The sequence below is a fragment of the Eriocheir sinensis genome, chromosome 55 (assembly GCF_024679095.1).
Source record: "Eriocheir sinensis breed Jianghai 21 chromosome 55, ASM2467909v1, whole genome shotgun sequence".
NCBI lineage: Eukaryota > Metazoa > Arthropoda > Malacostraca > Decapoda > Varunidae > Eriocheir > Eriocheir sinensis.
In genome coordinates this window covers 3,801,928-3,822,121 of record NC_066563.1, presented here as the reverse complement: position 1 = coordinate 3,822,121, position 20,194 = coordinate 3,801,928, and the positions used below count along the sequence as shown (strand labels likewise).

The following is a 20,194-nucleotide window of genomic DNA, read 5'->3' as shown; positions in this document are numbered from 1 at the left end:
ATATGGGAAAATAAGAGAAAGGGAGGAAAGATGAGAAAATAAGAAGAAAAAGAAAGGAAGGAAAAGGGAAAGGAAGAAATAAGGGAAGGGAAAATAAAGAGGAGGAAAAGGGTATGGAAAAGATAATATATAAATGGAAAAAAAAAGAAAAATAATACATAGGGAAGAAGGTAGTCAGTGAGAAAGGGAGTGTGTGTGTTTTGTATAAGTTAACACATGTCTTTCTTGGAGGTTTTGTAGAGTGCTTTCTTAGGCTTTTTTCTTTCTCTCTCTTTCTTTTATTTATTCATTTATTTTTCTCTGTTTCTTCCCTTTCCGAACATCTTCAAAATCAACGTCATTTACAAGAGTTCCTTCGTCTATTCTTCTTCTTTCTTTCTTTCTTTCTTAAGTCTATTGTCTTTCTCTCTTCCTTCCTTCCTTCCCTTTCCGAACATCTTCAACATCATTTACATCATTTAGAAAAGTTCCTCATTCTATTTGATTCTTCTCTTTCTTTCTTCCTTCCTTCCTTCCCTTTTTTTCTCATTTTATTTATTTATTTATTTTTCTTCCTTCCCTTTCCGAACATCTTCAACATCATCAACATTTACATCATTTACAAAGGTGCCTTAGTTTATTTATTTATTCCTTCCTTTTATTTATTTTTTTCCTTCCTTCCTTCCTTCCCTTTTTTCTCTTCATTTTATTTATTTATTTATTTTTCTTCCTTCCCTCTCCGAACTTCTTAAAAATCATCAACATTTACATCATTTACAAAAGTGCATTAATCTATTTATTTCTCTCTTCCTTCCTTCCTTCGTTCCTTCCCTTTCCAAACATCTTCAACATCAACATTTACAATCAACATCGTCAAAATATACAATCAACTTAGTCTATTTTTCTCTCTCTTCCTGTAATTTCTTTCTTTTTCCTCCTTCTCTCACTTTTCCAAACATCTTCAACATCACCATCATCATATACAATCATCATTATCATATAGTACAATCAACATGGCTTCTCATTCATACATTTGCACATTCACATACACAATCTCCTCATTATATATAATCGTTATAGTTCTCATAGTCCCGTCTCATAGTTTCGGATACATATACATTTTTTTGCATGTTAATATTCTTCAGTATCTTTCGATTTGTTTTCCGTTCCTAATCTGATTAAAAATATTTCCTTTCGTATTATTTTCGTATCCTGTAAAGTTGCATTTTTGGTTCCGATTCTTTAGGTTCAAAACTCTTCTCATTCCTTTTCAATTTTAATATTTCTTTTCACACAGTTTTCATCACCGTTGCCATATTACTGTACTCACCGGCGGGTTTTGACGCCGATAACCACTGCAGAAAGACATCACTAATTAACCATTTCAACCCAGTAGCTGCGGGGATCATGTTTCTTAAAGGCCCCTCTAAGCGAGAAAAATGTGAAAAAAATCATCACTCATGCAAACCATTTCATAATATATATCAAAGCATTTGTGATCAGTTTATGCATCATTTATTTTTGGGGGTCTAGGCTATATCATTGCAAAAATTTGGCCTGTCGCTGGTACATGGTAAAGCCACAAATTTGGCCCATCGCTGCTACCGGGTTAACGATGCCTATATGTGAAGCTTGTTTCTGGGGTGTAGGAGACATGTTTTGGGTCGTAAATTTGTATGTATGAGAAGCTGAGTATGACAATCTGGCAACGTTGGTTTTCATATCCAGTTATTGTCATTTATTTCCATCCTCAGTTTTACTTTTTTCAATCTTCATTTTCAGTCCGTTTTCACTTTTTTTGTGTGTGTGTTTATTTGCATATTCCATTTCCTTTCTCTAGTGTTGAATTTGCTCTTACTTTCTCTTTTTTAATGTTTATTTGTACAATTTATTTATTTTTCTTTAGTTTCCGATAAGCTCCAATCTGCCATCACTTGCATATTTTTTGTTTATTTCCACGTTTAATCTCTTCTCTTTATTTTTTTCCAGTCACCTAACATTCCTTTTTCTATGTTCAATTCCTTTCTTTAGTTTCCAATCTGCCGTCACTTTTATTTTTTTGTTTATTTCAATATTTAATTCCTTTTTCTTTCCAGTCACCTAACCATCCTTTTTCTATGTTTAATTCCTTTCCTTAGTTTCAAGTAAGCTCTTGCATTTCCTTTCTTTAATCTTCACTCAGCTGTTACTTGTATTTTTCTGTTCATTTGCATAGTTAAGTCCTTTTCTATAGCTTCTTCCAATATCCTCTAATTCCTTTCTTTAGTTTCCAGTCACCTCTAACTCCTCTTTCTATGTTTAATTCCTTCCTCTAGTTTCAAGTCTCACTTTATTTGTTGGTTCAGTTCCATGTCTAGTTTAATCTCTCCTTTTTCGCACAATTCTCACACATCCAAGAAGAAGTCTCGATCCTTTCTACGTCAAACCCAAAACTGAATTCTCTCTATTTCGAAGGGTTCCAACACTGGTTAACACATCACACAAACACACGTACACACACACAAAAAACATATTCTTAACCACACTTACATTGGAGGAGGAGGAGGAGGAGGAGGAGGAAGCCAGTGAATGTTAACAAACAGGAACTGGGAGTGCCTTTACTAACTTATATTTAAACGTCATTCTTGCATTTTCTCTTTAATAATTTTTTGCTTCTACCTTCTAAACAGCAAGGGGGTGATGTGAGGGGGGGATGTGCACCAGTTTGTATAGTCTCCTGTCTATTACAACTTGAGTCTTCTATCGCTTCTATTCGTCTATGGTTGATATGAATAAGAACCTGCAATGTGTATGGTGTCTCTATGTTAAGCTCCCATGCATGCTTTCTTTCTATCTCTCTTGCAAACTGGAATTATACTTTTTGAGCTGTATGACTTTTATTTTCTATACAGTAATACCTCGGTTTACAAGTGCCTTACTTTACGAGCGTTTTGATTTACGAGCAGAAAAATTTCACTAACAATGCCTTGGTTTACGAGCATCCTGTTTGTACAAGCTGAAGACGCGAGTGTGAGTTCCCTTCATTTGCCGCAAGACGAGAGTGCTCAGAGCGGAAAACAATGGGGAATGGAGTCTCCGTCCGTGTTGTACATTCGCAGAGGTAGCACCCACGCACTCGTGTCCGCTTATGTTTGTGCTCTGGTGTGCAATCTTTGTGTTTTCAGCGCTACAGTGTGCATTAATTTTGGTTTACGAGCTTTTTGTTTGCAAGGAAAATTCTGGAACGAATTAAACTTGTAAACCGAGGTATGACTGTATTAGGGAACGTTTTAGTGCATTCTTATTCTTCCATCCTTTTTATCTAATATGCCTTAATTTTTTTTCAGTTCCATTTTTATTGTTTTCTTTGTAGTTCTTTTGTTTATCTCCCTTTTCAGTTCCCTTTTTCTCTATATGATAATAGGGATCATTTTAGTTCATCCTTATTCTTTCTTTTTCTTTTAATATTTGTCTTCATTTTTTATCAGTTCTATTTTTCTTATTTTCTTTGTAGTTCTTGTGTTTATCTCCCTTTTCAGTTCCTTTTTTCTCTATATGATAATAGGGATCATTTTAGTTCATCCTTATTCTTTCTTTTTCTTTTAACATTTGTCTTCATTTTTTTAATCAGTTCCTTCTCTGTTGTTGTTCTTTGTGTTTCTGTAGCTCACCATCAGGATGTATTATTCACAAACTTTCTATAACCTCTCTATTTTTTTCTCTCTTAGCTAACTTTCACTGGCGTCTGCAGCAACCGCTCACTCAACTTTCTATAACCTTGTAGTAACATTTAACATCCTGCAAGTTTCTTTCATTCAACGCTGGTAAATTCATTCTCGAGTCTTCTTTCACTCTCTTCAACAGACTCCTTGTAGTAATATTCAACATCCTGCAAATTTCTTTCATTCAACGCTGGTAATGCATTCTCGAGTCTTCTTTCACTCTCTTCAACAGACTCCTTGTAGTAATATTCAACATCCTGCAAATTTCTCTTTCATTCAACGCTGGTAATGCATTAAGTCTTCTTCCTCTCACTCTCTTCAACAGACTCCTTGTAGTAATATTCAACATCCTGCAAGTTTCTTTCATTCAACGCTGGTAATGCATTCTCGAGTCTTCTTTCACTCTCTTCAACAGACTCCTTGTAGTAATATTCAACATCCTGCAAATTTCTCTTTCATTCAACGCTGGTAATGTATTCTCGAGTCTTCTTCCTCTCTCTTTCTCCTGCATATTCATATAACTTAATCAATCCTCTTGCAATCTTTCTTACTCCTACTCTTTCCTCTTGCACTCTTACATTTTATTATAGCATTTCATTCATCGCACATTTTGTCTTTCTTTCCTTTCTTTCTGTTTATTTCTACAATTTATTCTTTTTCTTTAGTTTCCGATAAGCTCTAACTCCTTTCGATAGTTTCCAATCTGCCTTCACTTTTTTATTTTATTTATTTTCTTCTTTCCCTAGGGACAAAAAAAGAGGGATTTGAAAGGGTACTTGTGTGTGTGTTCATTTGTTATATTTTCTTTTTTCTTTTCCTTTTTTTATAATCTATTCTATTTCTCCGTTCTATCCCTTCATTTCTCTCACTCCCCCTATATCTATTTATTTTTCTTCTTTTCCTCATGTATATTTCTTTTTCTTTCTTTCTCCTTAATTATTGCTTTTCTTTTCCTTTTTTTCAGCCTTCTATTTTTCTTTTCAATTTTTTCAGTCTTTCTCCTTTCATTCACTATGGGACAAAGAAAGATGGCAGGAGGGAGCGTTTGCATATTCCTCTACCAAACTCTTTGACTACATTTCTATTACTTTTTCTCCTTTATTATTGCTTCTCTTCCATTTTTCATTCAGCTTTTCTTTCTTTCAAAATACAACAAAGGGAAACAGCAGGGGAGAGCTTGCATATTCCTCTACCGAAGTCTTCTAACACTCTCTAACTCCTTTATTTTTACTTCCTTTTTCCATTTTTCATCATACAATTCTTCCTTTCTTTTTCACTCACTACAGAACAAAGATAAACGGCAGGGGAGAGCTTGCATATTCCTCTACCGAAGTCTTCTAACACTCTCTAACTCCCTTATTTTTACTTCCTTTTTCCATTTTTCATTAAACTATTCTTCCTTTCTTTTTCACTCACTACAGAACAAAGATAAATGGCAGGGGAGAGCTTGCATATTCCTCTACCAAAGTCTAATATACTAACACACACTCTAACATCATTTCCTTTACTCGCTACAAGATAAAGGGGACTGGCAGGGCAGGGGTGCATGTGTGTGTGTTCCCCTGCTAACCTTCACTACAGGGGGGCTATACAAGACTGTCTGGGGGGTAGCACAGCAGCTTCCCCAATGAGCACCTTCGGAATGGACAGACAGGCAGTGAGTGAGTGTTCGGACCTCCTCTTGCGATGGATAATGGGACTTTTGTAACTCAAGTAAATATACGAAGAGTAAATAAATAAATAAACACATAGAAAAAGGACATAGATTACAGTGATTTTTATAGGGAGGTGAGTGTTCGGACCTCCTCTTGCGATGGACAACGGGACTTTTCGTAATGCAAGTGAAAAAAAAAATGTGTAAGTAAATAAATAAATCCCTACATCGGACAAGGGCTATAGAGTTTTTTTTAAAGTGAAATTAAGTGTTCTAACCTTTCTCTCTCTCTCTCTCTCTCTCTCTCTCTCTCTCTCTCTCTCACGCTTTCACTCTGTCTAGTGTGATGGCTATGGACTTTTGTAATGAAAGTGAATATCCAAAGAGTGAATAAAGAAATACATTGAAAAGGACATAGATTATAGTTTTTTTTTTTATGGGGAAATTACGTGTTCAAACCTTCTCTCTTTCCCTACGAGCTTTCTGTAATCCGAAGAGCAAATAAATAAAGAAAGAAATCGATACAAAATGATGAGAATTGCAGTGGAATCTAAAGCAACACTCACAAAACAAAGGAAAAATGGACGCATAGATGTGTTGTCATTCCAGAATTACCAGCAACACACTCGACCTTTCACGTATACTCTGCAATACTGTGTTGGACCATTAAGAGCGCTGACGGAACACGCACGTCAAAACAAGTGCAGGGGATGCAGATTGGGGCTTTGGTGAGGGTAAGTCTTGCAGAATAAGCCTCCGAGGGAAAAAAAGGACATTAAACTTAACCCTTCACGTATACTCTGCAATACTGTGTTAGACCATTATGATTGCTGACGGAACGCAGGTATGTCAAAACAAGTGCAGGGGATGCAGATCAGGGCCTTGGTGAGGGTAAGTCTTGCAAAATAAGCCTCCAAGGGAAAAAAAGGACATTAAACTTAACCCTTCACGTATACTCTGCAATACTGTATTGGACCATTACGAGCATTGACGGAACACAGGTATGTCAAAACAAGTGTAGGGGATGCAGATCGGGGCCTTGTGAGGGTAAGTCTTGCAGAATAAAGCCTTTGAGGGAAAACAAAGGACGTTACATGATAATAAGAAAAATAGAAGAACGCCTATAAACATTCAATGCATCAGATATATGCTAATTTTTATAAGCATATAAAGAACCAAATATCCATTCTTTTTTTTCTATAGACATTTACTGAACCAGATATATGCAATTTTTTTTATAAACATCCAATGAATCAGACATGCAAAATTTTATAAGCATTTAAAGAACCATATATGCAAATTTCTTTTAATAAACATTTAATGAACTTGGAAGGCATTTTTTCATACATTTAATAAAGCGAATATCCATTTTTTTCCATAAACATTTAGTGAACCAGATTTATATGAAAATTTACTCATAAACATTGACTGCACCTCGGCATTTTAAGATTTAACACTTTGGACAAATAACATCGCTGCAGCAATACTTTAAAAAAATGTTCTCTCTCTCTCGAAGGGTTCCAACACTGGTTAACACATCACACAAACATACACACATACACATAGACTGAACTCTTGACCACACTCACATTGGAAGAGGAGGAGGAGGAGGAGGAGGAGGAGGAGGAAGACAGTGAATAATAACAAACAGGAACTGGGCGTGTCTTTACTGAGTTATATTTAAACGTCATTCTTGCATTTTCTTTTTAATTTATTTTTTTGCGAGGGAAAACTTTTAAAATATTTCCCGTGATAACATTTGGACAAGACAAGCCAAGCCATGACCAAACCAAAACAAACCACAACCATTCACTATTATATTCACACGCACACAAAAATAAAGGGCATGAGAACCGAACAGAATCATACATACAGATTGGCAAGCACAAGCGGATAGCCAGAATCAACCTCTATCTTCTATGTGTGTGTTTTAGAATAGGACCCGATCTCTCTCTCTCTCTCTCTCTCATGCTAAATCAATGTGTCTGTCTTCATGTCTATGTGGTGTGTGTGTTTAAGAATAGGACCCAATCTCTCTCTCTCTCTCTCTCTCTCTTCTCTCTTCTCTCTTCTCTCTCTCTCATTCTAAGTCAACGTGTCTGTCTCCATCTCTAAGTGTTCCGTTACATATCCAGCCTAAAAATAAGAAGATTAGGATGGGAAATAATGTCCTACTAAATTCAAGAGCATAAATAGGAAAATAAAGGAAATACGTAATCAGTTTTGCTTATAATTTTCCTTCCTTTCTCTCTCTCTCTCTCTCTTAGACTATGTACAGCACTGCCAACCAAGCAACTGTTCTTTCTTACTTAATACCTATACATATATTTATATACGCCATACTTTCTTCCTTCATCTCTGTCTGTCTATGTATACAAACACCCACCTATGACCTGACCTAATGTAATGTGTGCAGCCTCTCTCTCTCTCTCTCTCTCTCTCTCTCTCTACCCAAGTTTCTGGCAAGTTACAACACACACACATGCACACACACACAAGCTTAGCACTGGCAACAGCATAATCAGCATCATCAGCAGAAAAAAAAGAACAATTGTGGACGACATTAAAAACAAGATATTAAAACAAAAAATTATGTACGAAAAGTAACAAAAAATCGGAGTAATCTTCAAACTGCTGATAACTTTTTTCTCTAGTCAACGCACATCCACGCACACACACACACACACACACACACACACACACACACACACACAAGGAAAGCAGTTTTGGCATGAGAGCTTTGCAGAATCTTGCTATTTACATATGATGAGAGAGACAGAAGGAGAGAGAGAGAGAGAGGGAGGGACTGGGAACTGAAAATATCAATGAGAGAGATAGAGAGAAAGAAAGAGAGAGAGAGAGAGAGAGAGAGAGAGAGAGAGAGAGAGAGAGAGAGAGAGAGAGAGAGAATAGGAACTGAAAAAATACACATGTTAATCAGTATAAAGGAATGGATGATATTATAATTATTAAAACAGAAAGAGATAACCCAGAAAGAAAAAAAAAAAAATCTATATATAAATAAATTAGCATAGCAATGTTCTCCCTCCCTCCCTCACACACACACACACACACACACACACACACTAACAATGGAAAATGTTAAGTGCTCCTGAGACCTTGAAGAAGAGGAAGAGGAAGAAGAAGAAGAGGCAAAAGGATAAAGGAGAAAGAGAGAGAGAGAGAGAGAGAGAGAGAGAGAGAGAGAGAGAGAGAGAGAGAGAGAGAGAGAGGGAATGAAAAATAGAACAGAAGGGAAGAATAGGAGGCAAAAGAAAAAGAAAGAAGGGAAAAAACATAGAAAGAAGTAAAGAGGATAAAGAAAAACAGGATGAAAGGGAAAGAAAGGAATGAAGAATGAAAAGGAAGAGAAGGAGATGAAAAATGGAAATGGAAGGCAAGGGGAAAAAGGGAAAAACAAGGAAAGAAAGGAAAAAATGCAGAAAAACAGAATAGAAAAATAGAGAGAAAAGGAAAACTAATAGCATTGATGTGTTGAGCAAGGGGCGGGAGGAGGAGGAGGAGGAGGAGGAAGAAGAAAAGGAGGAGGAAGAAAAGGAAACAGCTAAAAAAACAGGATAAAGGTAGAGACAGGGAATGAAAAATGAAAAGAAAAGAAGGAAATGAAAAAGAAAACAAATGGAAAGAAATGGAGGAGGTGGAGAAGGAGGAGTAAGAAGAGGAGGGGGAGGGAGAGCACCAGGAGGGGGGGATCACAAGGCGCTATATACAGGCAATGCTATAATAGTTAGTTAGGGTACGGGTACAGTGCTCGGAGCGGACCTGCTCTGTGTGACTTTGTGCGCGTGGAGAACCAGTGAAACACGAACAACATTGATAACAAACTGCAGGGCCGACCTTAGTGTGGTGTGTGTGTGTGTGTGTGTGTGTTTGTGGGGGGGTAGCAGGGGCAGAAAAAGCTTGTATTCTTAAACATTTTGGGCGGGTCCCATTACTACGATCATTTCCCGAGGCCACAGAGAAGAAGATTAACAGGGTTTTCATGGGTGATTTTTTCCGTTCATGGCGTAAAAGTTGCGTAAAACAATCCCCGGCATCATTCTATCTCTGTATTCTTAAACATCTCTGGCTCACATTATGACTATTTCCGGGGCCACAGAGATTAACCAGGTTTTCATGGGACGTGATTTTCCCACTCATGGCATAGAAGTCGTACTATCACCAGCATATCACTGTATCTATGTCTTCTTAAACGTCTCAGGCTCCCATTACGAATATTCCCCAAGGCCATAGAGAAAATTAACCAGGTTTTCATGAGTGTTTTTTCCATTCAAGATGCAGAAGCCATGTCAAACTACCACTAGGGTCACGAAACAGTCCATGAAAATTCCAGCAACTTCTACTACGAGAGGCCTTCCGAATAGGCCAACCGAGGTGTCGATACTACGTTTAAGAATACGGGCTTTGGTTTGGTGTGTGTGGGGAAGGGAGGGAGGGCAAAGGGGGGTATCATAGAGTCCATTTCAGGTCTGTATAAGCCTTGGTCTCGGTCTTTACTTAGGGCGCTACATGTCAATATGAGTATAGCGCTATTTTGTCGGACAGCCCAAACCCACCCCTTCCCTTAGTCTCACACACATACATACATCCACACACACACACACACACACACACACATAGACAAGCCCTTCAGTACAGAGGGTCAAAAGTCACCCCTCTCAACAGGTCGTCACTTAAGTTGCAACGGTTAAGTGACTCGGTTTGTGTTGTCTGGGTTAAGTGTTGCATCAGGGAAGGTTATGTGAATCTGTGTATGTCAAGTGAACTGAGCCACTTTTATGGAACTGTTCCTGTAGCAATTTTAACTTTAACAACTGTGTAGAGTCTCTTCTTGGCTAGTTTTTATGTTCAAGGTACTTTTTGTTTCGTTAATCTGCCCGTCAAGTGAACTGATCCACTTTTATAGGTCAATTAGTGAACCCATTTATTTAAGTCTTTTCCTAGTTGGTTCTTATGTTTGAGGTCATTCTTGGCTGCATTAATCTGCTCGTCAAGTGAACTGATCCACTTTTATAGGTCAATTAGTGTACCCATTTATTTAAGTCTTTTCCTAGTTGGTTCTTATGTTTGAGGTCATTCTTGGCTGCATTAATCTGCTCGTCAAGTGAACTGATCCACTTTTATAGGTCAATTAGTGTACCCATTTATTTAAGTCTTTTCCTAGTCGGTTCCTATGTTCAAGGTCATTCTTAGCTTCATTAATCTGTCCGTCAAGTGAACTGAACCACTTTCATGGGTCAGTCAGTGTACCCATTTATTTAAGTCTTTTCCTAGTTGGTTCTTATGTTCAAGGTCCTTCTTGGCTTCATTAATCTGTCCGTCAAGTGAACTGAACCACTTTTATAGGTCAATCAGTGAACCCATTTATTTAAGTCTTTTCTTAGTTGGTTCTTATGTTCGAGGTCCTTCTTAGCTTCATTAATCTGTCCGTCAAGTGAAATGAACCACTTTTAAGAGTCTGTAACTGTGCCCATATTTTTATTCTAACAGCTGTGTAGTTCTTATGTTCAAGGAAGTGTTGCCAGATTGTCGTCCTCAGCCTATTACATTTACGGATTTCCGACCCCAAAATTGTCTCCTCCACCCCAATAGCTAGATTGATTAATAGTTACCGTCAAAATGATTAATTACTGATGTGTTTCTATTTTTTCGCATTAGTTGTGGGGCCAGAAACTGAAAAATACAATGCTTGGAGTAAGATAATCTGGCAATGCTGGTTCAAGGTCCTTTTTTGCTTCATTAATCTGCTTGTCAAGTGAAATGAGCCGCTTTCTTTTCCTATTTGGTCATTATATTCAAGGTCCTTACTCTTGAACTGTACTCCTTTTATGGGTCTGACAGTGTACCCATATATTTAACAGCTGTGTAGTCTTTTCCTGGTCTGAAAGTGTACCCATATATTTAACAGCTGTGTAGTCTTCTCCTGGTCTGAAAGTGTACCCATATATTCAACAGCTGTGTAGTCTTTTCCTGGTCTGAAAGTGTACCCATATATTTAACAGCTGTGTAGTCTTTTCCTGGTCTGAAAGTGTACCCATATATTTAACAGCTGTGTAGTCTTTTCCTGGTCTGAAAGTGTACCCATATATTTAACAGCTGTGTAGAGTCTTTTCATGGTTGGTCACTGTATTTAAGGTTCTTTTTTCACACCTCTCAACGCTGCCCAGAGTTTGTACAAGCCTTGAATTCTCCTTCCCCCACCAGCTAAATCATATACTATCTTAATCCTTTAGTTTCATGATTCAGCCAAAACAGATTATAGCACTCAACCAATCATTTTTTCAGCCCTTCAGCATAAGGAGAACAGCTGATAACATTTTTTTCAGCCAATTAGCAGAGAACTGGTAAAACTCATGATTTAGCCAGAATAGATAATGCCATTCAATTATCGTTTTTCAACCAGCTAGGAAAGAACAGCTGATAACATTCAATAGTTAGCCAGAACAGATTATATCATTCAATTATTATGTTTTTCAACCAGCTGGTAACACTCAAGATTTAGCCAGAACAGATTATATCATTCAATTATTATGTTTTTCAGACAGTTACGGAGTGGAGAACAGCTGCTAACACTCAAGATTTAGCCAGAACAGATTATATCACTCAGTTAATATATTTTTCGGTAAATGAGGAGAAGAAAAGCTGGTAACACACATGATTTTGCCAGAACAGATTATAACATTCAGTCAGTGAGGAGGAGAAGGAAAGCTGGTAACACTCAAGATTTAGCCAGAACAGATTATATCATTCAATTATTGTTTTTCAGACAGTTACGGAGTGGAGAACAGCTGGTAACACTCAAGATTTAGCCAGAACAGATTATATCATTCAATTATTGTTTTTCAGACAGTTACGGAGTGGAGAACAGCTGGTAACACTCAAGATTTAGCCAGAACAGATTATATCACTCAGCTAATATATTTTTCAGTAAATGAGGAGGAGAAGAAAAGCTGGTAACTCACATGATTTTGCCAGAACAGATTATAACATTCAGTCAGTGAGGAGGAGAAGGAAAGCTGGTAACACACATGATTTAGCCAGAACAGATTATATTTACATTTTCTTCAGCCAATAAGGAAGAGGAGGACAGCTGTTAACACTCAAGATTTAGCCAGAACAGATTATATTTACATTTTCTTCAGCTTCAGATTATAACACTCAATATTTTCTTCAGCCCTAGACCAGGAGGACTGACCACAATACGGCAGCCGTCAACACAAGAGCAGTGATCATAAACGCCGACAACTCTCTCGGCGTACAACTTTTTTCTTACTTAAATAACCGATGAGAGTTTCCGTTGCGTTTGATTCGTTTTCCGAGCGACGGCTGCTACTTATTATTATCAACTTCATCCACTTGTTTACTTTTGATCTATTTTATGCATTACAAGTCCACCAATCTCCATAACAAGCTACAATATACACAAAAAAGGTGAAAATAATGATAACCCACTGAAGGCAAAGCTTTTTCTGTGCAGGACAATATGCGGGAGAGATCATTTACTAACCATTTGGCAGTCTTGTTCGGGGGAAAACTTAATACTCAGAAAGAACAGAGATAAAAAAAATATATACTGTCTATATATACATTAATATTTATGTATATATTTAAAGGTTGCGTGTCCCTCACCAACGCGACTCATACGGAACCAACTCGGGAACCATACGGGATCAGCTTACGCACATACGCACGCACACACACATACACACACGCATACGTAATCAGTGCCTATACACACTCCCGACCTGACCTCCCTTGACCTGACCTGACCTCACTCGACAGCCACGCCACACTGAACGTCCTTTGTGCGTCTCTCTTTCTCTCTCTCTCTCTCTCTCTCTCTCTCCTGCGGACCACCGACTAACGCACGAACACACTAACACACTGCCCAGACTGGGACAAGAGGCAGCAGTGGTGGTGATGGTGGTGGTGGTGACCTGAGTTGAGAGTGTCCGCCCACCTCCAACACGAACAACCTCTCCGACCCTCGGCAGAAAAAAAAAAATAAATAAATAAAAAAACGCAAACAACCTTAGAACTGGGAATGGGAACAGGGCAGGGTGGGGGGCAAGCAGTGGTACCAATTCTTGTAGCCTTGCAGTGGTACCAACTCTTGTAGCTTTGTTTTTCTAGGGACAGAGAGTGTAGCAGAACAAGCAGTGGTACCAACTCCTACAAACAGTGGTACCAACTCTTGTAGCCTTTTCCAGTGACAGAGAGCGACAAGCAGCGGTACCAATTCACATCCTTATCCGGGAACAAAAGCGCAAACAGCGGTACCAACTCCTGCAACCTTTTTTTCTGGGGACGTGAGGAACAAACAGTGGTACCAACTTGAATCCTTATCTGGGAACAGGGCGCAAACAGTGGTACCAACTCTTGCAACCTCTTTTCTGGGGGCACGGAGGAACAAGCAGCAGTGCCAACTCGCAACCTTATCCGCAAACATAGCGCAAACAGTGGTACCAACTCAGGCTAGGCTTCTTTTCTATCCTGTTGTTGTCCGAGGGAGGTCAGTGACTTACGACAACGCTGGCTGCGGCGGAGGAGATGATGGAGGCGTAGCGGGAGGTGTGTGGGGGTGGTGAGGCGCGGGTGTGGCGGTGGTGGTGGTGGCGGGAGGCGCGCGGCCCGGTCATCACGACTTGTGGTTGCTGGTGAGCCACGTGAGGCCCTCGTACAGCCCGTCCCCGGTAGTGGCGCAGCACGGTTGGACGTACCAGTTGCGGTCCCTGATCCTGGTGAGCCCGAGCTTCTCCTGGATCTCGTGTGGCTTCATGGCTGCAAGAAGGAGAGGAAGATAGTGGAAAGGAGACGGAAACAGAAGGAAAAAGGTTTGTGGAGGCTCTGGCAGGGACGGAAGGATCATTATCAAGGAAGAGTATTAGGAGAAACAGAAACATGGAAGCAGGGAGGAGGAAAAGGTTTGGAGGAGAGAAGGATAGTAAAGGCTGTTGAAGGGAAGGAAAGATCAGTTTATTAAGTTTTTTCTTCACTGCAGAGCCCAAGCTTCTCCTGGATCTCATGTGGCTTATGGCTGCAAGGAGGAGAGGTTACAGGATGCTATGGCAGGGGGTAATATGGAATTAGTGTAGCCTCCTCTGTTTCCATTGATAAGGCTGCAGTGAGAAGCGTTCATTGTTATTTTCTACATGCAGGAGACTTTCAAAATATTTTCTCTATCTTTCCCTCCCTTTCCTCTTCACTAGCTTGGTTAATATAGTTTCATCCTCTCTATATTTTGCTTCTTCTATGTCCTTTCTGTCTTGTCTCATCTGCTTTGGTACTCTGGACATCTGCCTCAATTATTTTATTTTCATCCTTTAACCTGGTAGCTGTGGGGATCAAGTTTCTTAATGGTCCCTCTAAGCGAGAAAAATGAGAAAAAATCACCCCTCACACAAACCATTTCATAATACATATCAAAGGATTTGTGATCAGATTATGTATCATCTATTTTGGGGGGTTTATATCATGGCACAAATTTGGTCCGTCGCTGCTACCGGGTTATATACTATTCTCCTTGTATGTCCTTTTTGTCTTTTCTCATCTGCTTAGCTACTCCGAACAGCTTCCACCTTCCCTGTTTTGTTCAGGTTCTGACTCATTGTCCCTCATGCTTGTTTCTTTGTTACTATTGCTACTTGCCTATCAGATTATGTATCATCTATTTTTGGGGGTTTATATCATGGCACAAATTTGGTCCGTCGCTGCTACCGGGTTATATACTATTCTCCTTGTATGTCCTTTCTGTCTTTTCTCGTCTGCTTAGCTACTCCAAACAGCTTCCACCTTCCATGTTTTGTTCAAGTTCTGACTAATTGTTCCTCATGCTTGCTTCTTTGTTACTATTGCCACTTGCCTATCAGCTTCCTTTGTCTTTCCTCTATACACTCCTTTATCCAACTCACTTCTTGATCACTGTCTGTTCAAATGCAATTCTCTTCTCTACAATTTTCTGTTTCACCTCTTATTTCCACCACCAAATCTCCCTTTCTCCACCTCTTCTTCCAACTTAGGTAATGGTGATAAGTGGGTGATACGGGGAGGCAGTGGCTGAGTGGTCAGTGAGCAGACATGGTGCTTTTGAGGATCCAGGTTCAAGTTCCATCGCAAGAGGCTGACAATTTTAAATCATCGCTAAGTGGCAGAAGATTACCCACATGCTGCCCAGACCTTCAATCAACTCATACATTGGCGACTTTGGTCAAGAGGTGCACCGGGGGGCAGCATGGGCCAAGCGAGAGTCATATATCATGACAGCCACGATAAATAAAAATTTGCCTGCACCACTAACACACTGGGAAGTCCATGAAGCCCCTCAAAAGAGCTTACAAGTGCAGTAGGCATCACAAAAACAAAATTAGTAGCCTATGTGTATTATTATTATTATTATTATTGTTATTATTATATTATTTATTTTATTTTATTATTATTGTTTTACAGCAAGGGAGACAGCTCATGGGTAATAAAACAAAAAAGTAACAAAAAAGCCTGCCAGGCACTGCTCAAATAATCATATAGTATTATTATTCTAGTAAGATAAAAAATATCTTGACCAATTAATTATTTTATCCTGTGATTACAACTTGATAATATCACTTGATTGAAAGCATTTGATCTTAATCCTGCCAACCCTTTGAGTCTGGGCAAAGCAGGAGGGGAAGGCAGCCTAACTCTGGACCTTACCAAAGACTTGGGCAAATATTATGTCCGTCAACAACTGGTCTAAAATCACATCAATTGTTTATACCTTATTAATACTACAACTCCAATGACCACTACTACTACTACTGCTACCACTATAACTCCCATCACTACCAACACCAGCTGGAGCCCCTAGCCACCTCCCACTCACCATCTGGCAGGTCTTGCTTGTTGGCGAAGACCAGGATGATGGCGTCCCTCATCTCCCTGTCGTTGATGATGCGGTGCAGCTCTTGCCGCGCCTCGTCCACGCGGTCGCGGTCGGCGCAGTCCACCACGAAGATGAGCCCCTGCGTGCCTGTGTAGTAGTGCCTCCACAGCGGCCGGATCTTGTCCTGGCCGCCCACGTCCTAAAGAAAAGAAAACATGTTAAAAAAAGGAAGAATAAAAGTAAAAAATAAAATAAAGGTATATAATAAAAGCTAATCTGCAGTATACAAGATAAAAAAGTAAAAATATGACCTAATTTGCAGCATAGAGGGTAGAAAGGTAAAGAAAGATAGAAAAGTAGAAGCAGAAAGAAAGGAAGAAGTAGAAAAGGAATAAAGGAAAAAGAAAACTCAATATGCAGCAAACTAAGCAAACATCAACGGGCCAAATTTGTGGCTTTGCTGTGTAGCAGCAACGGGCCAAATTTGTGCCATGATTTAACCCCCCCAAAATAGATGATAAATAAACTGATCACAAATGCTTTGATATATATTATGAAATGGTTTGTGTGAGTGATGATTTTTTTCTAATTTTTCTCGCTTAGAGGGACCATTACGAAACATGATCCCTGCTGCTACTTGGTTATAAACAAAACTAAGTCACTGGAGGATGAGCCTAAAGAACCCTGCCCTTCCCTGCTTGCCAAGACATTAAATTAACATATAGAGGAAAAGAAAAATCAAAAGGAAGGACAAAGACAAGTCACTGAAAGAAATAAGAACTAAGGAACTAGGAACTAAGAATGAACTTAAAGAAAACCGACTTTCCCTGCTCACCCAGACGTTAAATTTGACCTAGCTAAGTAGAAAAGTAAAAATAAACCTTAATTTACATCATACTGAGAAAGAAAAGTTACTATAGTCTGTTCACTTAAGTCTGACCCAAGCTGACAACATAAACCTAAGCGAGTTTGTAAGCACAGTGCAGATTAGCAGAAAGTGATGTGTGCGATAAACACAAACAGAGGTTAAAGAAAGCTTGGAAGCCATAGCAGCAGCCAATCAGCACTCAGCTTGCAAACACACTTTGGTTTATGGTGTCAGCTTGGGTCAGACTTAAGTGAACAGACTTTTTTTTATAGTCATGAGAATATTCCTTAATCCCTTGACTGTGGATTTCCTACCAGAAGACATCACCAAGCTACAGGAATGGAACAAACAGAGAGTGCTACAATTCAATGAAGAAAAATGTAAAGTCCTGTACCTTGGGAGGGGATATCCAGCATACCAAAACCACATGAGAAACACCTAACTATCCACCACAGAGGCAGAGAAAGACCTGGGAGTACATGTTACCAGGCTACCAGTGAAAGCCAAATCCGTGCCAATCACAGCGGACAGGTTAAAAACAAAACTAAGTCGCTAGAAGAGGACCCTACTGAGCCCTGGCTTCCCCCACTCACCCAGACGTTAAATTTGACATTCTTGTATGCGACGGTCTCCACGTTGAACCCCACGGTGGGTATGGTGGTGACGGAGTGGCCCAGCTTCAGCTTGTACAGGATGGTGGTCTTGCCCGCCGCGTCCAGCCCCAGCATCAAGATCCTGATCTCCTTGTTGCCGAAGATCTTGCTTAGTAACTTCCCCATCCTGCCCGCCCCTGGAAAGATAAGGGAGGTAAAGTTAAGTCATTGCAGTTATGTTATCTTATGGTCAAGGGAATGTGGAAGGTAAGTTACATGTTTTACTTATATTTTTAATGGCTTATGAATGTGGACAAACCAAAATTGTTTATAACCGAAGAGAAATAATGAGAAATAATGACACAACACTTAACCCGGTAGCTGCGAGGGTCATGTTTCTTAGGTTAGGTTAAGGGCCCCTCTAAGTAAAATAATGAGAAAGAATCATCACTCACGTAAACCATTTCATAATATATATATCAACGCATGTGTGATCAGTTTATGCATCATCTATTTTGGGAGGTTTATATCATGGCAGAAATTTGGCTCATCGCTGGTACACGGTAAAGCCACAAATTTGGTCCTTCGCTGCTACCAGGTTAAATGTAGACAAGTAAATTCAGACTGCAACAAATTTTTCTTCACCAATGTTGTTGTGCGAGAATGGAATAAGCTCCCGCTCTCAGTGGTCCAGTGTAACACAATTGACTCCTTTAAAAACAAGCTCGACCGACATTTCCTTTAACTTAACATTTACTGAAGTAGAAATGCAAAGTTCTGGTGCCAGCTGGTTAATTTAAATTCACTTAGGTTTAGGACAGACCACCTTAGGGTTTGTGTGGTCTGAATTTCAATCTCTCTCTCTCTCTCTCTCTCTCTCTCTCTCTCTCTCTCTCTCTCTCTCTCTCTCTCTCTCTCTCTCTCTCAATAAGGGACATGATACAGAATTTAGTGGAGGTTACAGCAAGATATTCATCCATATATGTCTGTTAGGGCTCTCTCTCTCTCTCTCTCTCTCTCTCTCTCTCTCTCTCTCTCTCTCTCTCTCTCTCTCTCTCTCTCTCTCCTCCATACACACAATGCTCCACCCTCCCTCTCTCTATCTCTAAATCTAATCGCATAACCTCTCTCTCTCTCTCTCTCTCTCTCTCTCTCTCTCTCTCTCTCTCTCTCTCTCTCTCTCTCTCTCTCTCTCTCTCAACCAGGTAACATGACATCACTTCCTCCTCCTCCCTCCTTCCCTCCAATGTCATATAATCTTTCCTCCACCCCTCCTTTCCTTCCTCCCCTCCCTCCTTACCTCCATTCCTTCCCTCCCTTTCTCTCTGTTGCACTCTCCTCTACCTTTTATCTGTCACATAAGTCTCTCTCTCTCTCTCTCTCTCTCTCTCTCTCTCTCTCTCTCTCTCTCTCTCTCTCTCTCTCTCTCTCTCTCTCTCTCTCGAAACAGCAACTTCCTCTCCACTCTATCCTCTTCCTCCTCTCCATCAGAACCTCCTCCTCCTCCTCTTCTTCTTCCTCTTCATCCTCCTTCGAAAAAGAGAGAGAGAGAGAGAGAGAGAGAGAGAGAGAGAGAGAGAAGACTTAACACGAAGCCATATGTTGGACACGCTCTCTCTCTCTCTCTCTCTCTCTCTCTCTCTCTCAACTACACGCTTCTTATCTTTTCTAAGCGGGTTAATCGAGAGAGAGAGAGAGAGAGAGAGAGAGAGAGAGTACTAATAAGCTACCAACTTAAAGTACAATGAGAACAATTAGACCTCCCTCCTCCTCCTCCTCCTCCTCTTCCTGACGTAGAATGAGTTGTAACACGAGGAGGAGGAGGAGGAGGAGGAGGAGGAGGAGGAGGCGAAGGAATACGAAGAGGTAAAAGGAAAATAATGAGAAAAGGAACAAGAACAATCCATATTCTCTCTCTCTCTCTCTCTCTCTCTCTCTCTCTCTCTCTCTCTCTCTCTCTCTCTCTCTCTCTCTCTCTCTCTCTCTCTCTCACACCTGCCTGTTATCAAATCAGTTAGGCTTAAGAATCTTGTGTTATCTCGCCTATTAGAGCAAGAGGAGGTGGAGAAAGAAGATGAAGAGGAAGAAGAAAAAAAGGAAGAAGGAGAGGGAAAGAAGAGGAGGAAGAGAAGAAAAATAAAAGAATATAAAAGAATAAAGGAAAAAGAGGAAGAGGAGGAGGAAGTAGAAGAAAACGAAGAGGAGGAGGAAGGGGAGGAGGAGGAGGAGGGAGGGGGAGGAGGAGGAAGGGGGAGGAGGAGGAGGAGGAAGCAGCCTGTTCGAAGATTTACGTCACCCTCCTACACACACACACACACACACACACACACACACACACACACGTGACTAACATATGACTTCCGACTGTCAAAAACAACAACAACAACACATGTCGCGCACACACACACGCACACACACATAGATAGATAGATACAGAGAGAGAGAGAGAGAGAGAGAGAGAGAGAGAGAGAGAATAACAAATGATTAACAAAAAAAAAAATCATATAAAGAAAGTGAACG

The 20,194-nt window shown here is 39.8% G+C and overlaps 1 protein-coding gene across 3 annotated transcripts in view; it reads right to left on the bottom strand.

Annotated features, from left to right (window-relative positions):
• Positions 1 to 790: 790 nt before the first annotated feature.
• LOC126983915 (ADP-ribosylation factor 6) overlaps positions 791 to 20,194 on the bottom strand; it is a 41,124-nt gene continuing 21,720 nt past the window's right edge. For all 3 annotated transcript variants that reach the window (XM_050837128.1, XM_050837130.1, XM_050837129.1), the window contains exons 2-4: positions 17,675 to 17,871; positions 16,214 to 16,412; positions 791 to 14,136 (exon numbers count right to left, since the gene is read on the bottom strand). In XM_050837128.1, coding sequence (XP_050693085.1) covers positions 13,994 to 14,136; positions 16,214 to 16,412; positions 17,675 to 17,860 — 528 coding nt within the window. In that variant the 5' untranslated portion in view covers positions 17,861 to 17,871 and the 3' untranslated portion in view covers positions 791 to 13,993. The remainder of the gene's footprint in view (positions 14,137 to 16,213; positions 16,413 to 17,674; positions 17,872 to 20,194) is intronic.